Source organism: Carya illinoinensis, chromosome 2 (genome assembly GCF_018687715.1).
Source record: "Carya illinoinensis cultivar Pawnee chromosome 2, C.illinoinensisPawnee_v1, whole genome shotgun sequence".
NCBI lineage: Eukaryota > Viridiplantae > Streptophyta > Magnoliopsida > Fagales > Juglandaceae > Carya > Carya illinoinensis.
In genome coordinates this window covers 18,042,397-18,047,502 of record NC_056753.1, presented here as the reverse complement: position 1 = coordinate 18,047,502, position 5,106 = coordinate 18,042,397, and the positions used below count along the sequence as shown (strand labels likewise).

The following is a 5,106-nucleotide window of genomic DNA, read 5'->3' as shown; positions in this document are numbered from 1 at the left end:
AAGAAGAAAAATAAGAAGAAAACCCTAAGAGCTGACCCAAACAGCGTCGTTTAAGGAAGAGAGGGCTGGGCTGAAAACAAGACCACGGGCTGGGTTTCACAAAGCCAAACAAGCTGGACTGGGCCTAAAATAGAGAAAACCCACAAATTAAAACAATTCCTATCCAAAAAATACAGGTCCAATAAAATAAAAAGACAAAAAAAAAAATAGAAAAAAGGTAAATAAAAACACAACTAAAAATTAATAAAATAAAACAATAAAGCCCAACAATGAAATAAATTAAAATATAAAGTAATTTAAATACTAAAAAATAATTAATATCAAGAAAGCACGTAAAAATAAATTTCACAACTTAGTAATCACAAAATAATACAAGAAAAATCACATTAAATTTAAAACAAGAGAACCATTATTATTAATAAATAAAATAATTATTTAATTAAAACACACGAAAATACAGAATATCACAAAAGAAGCGATTATGGTTGGGCAGCAAGGAAGCATTAGCCCAACCTGTTAGTACAATTTTCCTTGGACTGTACTATGTTGGGGTAAGGATGGGTGACCATGTCAGCCCATAGGGTTTTCTCTTATGGGCAACTCATAGTCTCTTATGAGTTTTCTTGATTTTAATTTGAATGTACATATGCATTTTGAGTTGAGTTTTGGGTGATTTTACTTCTAGATTTTTGGGTTTGTGATTTTAGTGATTTTACTTGTCATTTGGGAGAATCGTTGATTTTGCTTCCAGATTTTGCTTGTTGTGGCTTTTGGGTGATTTTGCTTCTTGTGATTTGACTGATTTTTGGATCGTTGTGGCTCTGACTCCGGTGGTCAGAGTCGGAATTAGGGCATTTCAACTCTGATTGAGTTGATGCTTAGCCCTACTTGATAGGAAAATCACAATGCACGTTCAACCTCACCAACTACAACATGATGTAGCATGATCTATGGGGCAAACCATGCTTCCAACAAGTAAGTGATACCGGCACCAACAAGTAAGTGATACCGGCATTCTTTTACACTTCAAACTTTAAGCTCAATTGCTCTAGAGTACACACTCTCTATACTGATAAGAGTTCACATTTGCATACCAAGACCTGATTAGCAAACCAATTATTTGTTCTGATCTTCTTGAAAACATTCAAATAGAACACATAAAATCTAAGCTGTCAAGAACTTGACACAGCTCAATGACAACATTGACAGAGTCCAAATTCAACCCAAAATAGACGAGCCTAAACAGACTTCCATGAAGAAAATGGTGGAGTTTCAGAATTCTTCCAGGTTGGAATGCTTTCCATATATCTTTCACCCTTAACTGCATCCTCTGAAGCAAATGATTCAAGTTCGGCCATTTCATCTGGATTTAGTTTCACAGATAAAGCTCCAATATTCTGGTTGATGTTTTCAATCTTGGTGGTTCCAGGTATGGGGCACACGTCCTTCCCTTGGTGATGAACCCAGGCCAGTGCCAGCTGTGATGAGGTGCATCCCTTCCTTGTTGCCATTTCATTAACACGCTCAAATACAGTTTTGTTATGCACCATATTTTCAGGTTGAAACCTTGGTAGAAACTACATAAGTGCATGCATATGTCAGCATTAATCCTGAATGATTCGTAGAGGCAATGGAAACAAATGCTTAAAAAGAAAACAGAACAACATACATATTCTTCAACATAATTCTGTAATACATAACCATCCACAGATGTCATGCCCTGTCTCAATTTTTGTGACACTACAAGACCATGAAGAAGTGACACCAAACTCAAGGCCAAAGATTTTCTTAGGGCGATTGATAATCATCAGAACAACCAGATCGATCCCTCCCCAAGGGTAATCAATGGAAATTAAAAAAAGTAATCTCGGCAGAACAATTATTGTGATTACAAGCACTGAATTGATCATTCATCATCCTACTCTATTTTTCCTCAATATTGATATTGATTATTGTATGTGGTTATTAAATGAAACAGGAAAACTAATCATTGCAAACAAAACATTTGTGATAGATCTACAAACCTTTCGGAAGTCATTGGTAGGCAAATCTTCAACAAACTTGGGCCCGGAGGAAAAGAATCCTCGTCCCAGAGGACTATATGCAACAATTCCAATGCCCAGTTCCCTGAATTTCAGAGGACGAATTTGAAATACAGGTTCTGATTATTCTAAAACTTGGAAAGCAATTGTAAATGATGCCTCACCTGCATGTAGGAATTATTTCCTCCTCCACATCTCTAGACCACAAAGACCACTCTAGCTGCACAGCTGTTATTGGATGAACAACATGTGCTCTTCTGATGGTTGATGCAGAGGCTTCGGATAAACCTATGTACTTGATTTTACCCTCTTCTACTAGTTTCTTGAGTTCTCCAATCTTACAGAAGATAGAATAAAAGAATTAGCCATGCTTAATAAAAAATTGAGAAATACTAGATGCAGTTATAGGGTATAAAAATATCTCATGTTCTTTTTCAAGGAAAGAGGGATATATTAGTAAGAAAATAATTTTTCATGTGGGTCTCAGATTTACCTATTTTGTTTAAAGAGAGTAAGCAAAGTTTAAACATCCTAAGAAAGCAAATATCATTTTGGTAAAAGTTGTGTAGCAAACACAAATAGTAGACTTGCATTTAATGGGGATATAATGGGGAATAGTGGCTACTACCAATATTAATGGTTTTTGTATTAATTTTTTTTTATAAATAGATCATCAAAATCGACTTTTCTATTTTGGTTCATGTCTTTTACAATGAATTATACATCAACTTATCTATTATTTTTTTATATTATTTAAATATTCTTTCTTTATTCATTCTAAATATTTTTTAATTACTATTAAATTTGTGATATTCTCATATCTCTCAAGATTTCTCATATATAATGCGAACACAATATCTTTTCTTTGCCAAAATGACATCAATGGCCCAATAAAAATTTTAAAAAAATAAAGATGGAAAAAAATTCATCCATCCTCTCTTTTTTTTTTTTTTTTTTTCTTTTTATCAATCTGTTTTGAAAAAATTTTAACATGACTATTTTTCTTTTTATTAAAATAAAATATTCTAGTAATATTATAACTTTTTCATGTTTTATAAATAAAGAGTGTTAATGTGACAAATATATATATATATATATATATATATAAAATATTAGAAAAAAAAAACAGAAATAATAAACTCTTTCGATCATAACGTAAAAGCTCTGTGTGTTGATTTTAGATTTTTACGAGAGGAAAACATATATAGAAATTTATGGAGTTGGCATAGTATTTATGGAGTTGGCCACTATGCCATGATCGTATCAATTCTATAACTAACTAAACCCCAATGCGTTAATTTTTCAAATAGGAAATTCTAAAATCTTAATAACACTAATGTTAATTATTTTTAAGAATTTTTTGCAATTAGTCTGACAGCCATCCCGAGAGATCGCTGGAGTTAACCGGATTAGGAAATCGGCAAAACTTTGATGGCCGGCAGCCGAAATCCGGTCGCCAGCAGCCACTACTAATTTTTTAAAACACAAAAGATTTATGTTTTGAGTGTGGAGATGAGCTTATTTCAATTATAACGTAAAAGCTCCTTTTAGACTGTATCTTGATTTTAGATTTTTACAAGAGGAAAACATAGAAATTTAAGGAGATCGAAAAAGGGACAAACCGTGACTTCTATGGGAACGCGGGTATCGCTGCGGTGCTGGTAGTAGAGATCAATGCAATCGATGTCGAGGCGCTTCAAGCTGCCCTCACAGGCGGCTCTCACATACGCCGGATCGCCGTGGATCTCCAACTTCTCATCGGCAAAGCTAAAACCGAACTTTGTAGCCAACTCCACCTTCTCTCTAACGCCTCCCTTCAAAGCCTGCCAGCCGCCAGGCATCGCACACCCAAGACATGCAAAATGTCATAAGAAAAGGTATTTGCGCGGACGGACCTAGCTAGATTAGCTTAAAAGGCATCAGTACCTTGCCCAGGAGAGTTTCGTTGGTGAAAGGGCCATAGACGTCGGAGGTGTCGAGGAAGGTAACGCCGGCAGTGTGGACGGCGTGATGGATGAGAGCAATCATGTCTTCTTCGGGCTTGGGAGGGCCATAGACTGCGGACATGCCCATGCAGCCCAGCCCCTGCGCCGACACCTCCAGACCCTGAGAACCCAGCTTTATCCTCCTAACTCTTTGCGCCATTTTCGATCGGTGTGAGGAGTAACCGAGGCAGTGGACCAATACAATTTATACATAAGATGGAGGGCGAGGCGAAGCCGGGATGTGGTCCTGATGGATCAGTGAAAAGGACACCAAACAAAAAAATCAAAGTTTGCTAACGTAAAATAGCCTACGTTTTGAGAAATAGAAACAGATTCATCGAATGTGCCAATGTGGTCTCATTCCATCCTTGTCGGGCGATAAATATCTCGGACAGGGCGGCCCGGTATAAAGTAAAGCCACTCGTTTGTTTATTCAGTTCAAGATATTTTATTAAAATTTAAATAAAATATTATATTATTATAATATTTTTAATAATAATTTTATTTTAAAATTTAAAAAATTTGAATTATTTATTATATTTTATTTAAAAATTTTAAAAAATTATAATAATTATATAAAATAAGATTTTTGAATACTGCTTGGAAGTTTGGAATGAACTATTGAAACCAAATATTTTGGTATAGTTATATATATATATATATTTAAGATAATTATTATATAAATAAATTATATATATAATTATATTTTAAAATATTTTCAATACAAATCTTATAAATTATAGATATATATATATATATCTATCATTATGTAGCAATTATGGCTTGTAAAATTTCCAGTTTATGTTTCCCAAATTTATTAAGTTAAAAAATTCTCAAAATTATCAACTATAGCTTGAAAATTTTCCAAGTTTGCTTTCTTCCAAATTTATTTGATTCAAATATTCCCAAATTATCAATTCCCAAAAGTTTATATTTTTTGTCTACTCTGTTTATTAATTATCTTAATTAACAGTCATTTTTGGAGATCATGTTTAAGAAAAGTATTTAACTATTTTATAGTAAAGAAAAAAGGTTATAAGAAATATAAGGAATAATTATTATAACTTTTTCAAATTTTG

General features: G+C 33.5%; 1 protein-coding gene across 1 annotated transcript; it reads right to left on the bottom strand.

Moving 5' to 3' along the window:
- Nucleotides 1-1,017: 1,017 nt before the first annotated feature.
- Nucleotides 1,018-4,257, bottom strand: LOC122300218 (probable aldo-keto reductase 2). The gene is made up of 5 exons (XM_043110723.1): nt 3,969-4,257; nt 3,665-3,865; nt 2,207-2,379; nt 2,025-2,127; nt 1,018-1,577 (listed from the first exon to the last, which is right to left on the bottom strand). Exons 1-5 carry the CDS (start codon nt 4,185-4,187, stop codon nt 1,239-1,241), a joined length of 1,035 nt encoding a protein of 344 aa, XP_042966657.1. The 5' UTR covers nt 4,188-4,257; the 3' UTR covers nt 1,018-1,238.
- Nucleotides 4,258-5,106: the final 849 nt, after the last annotated feature.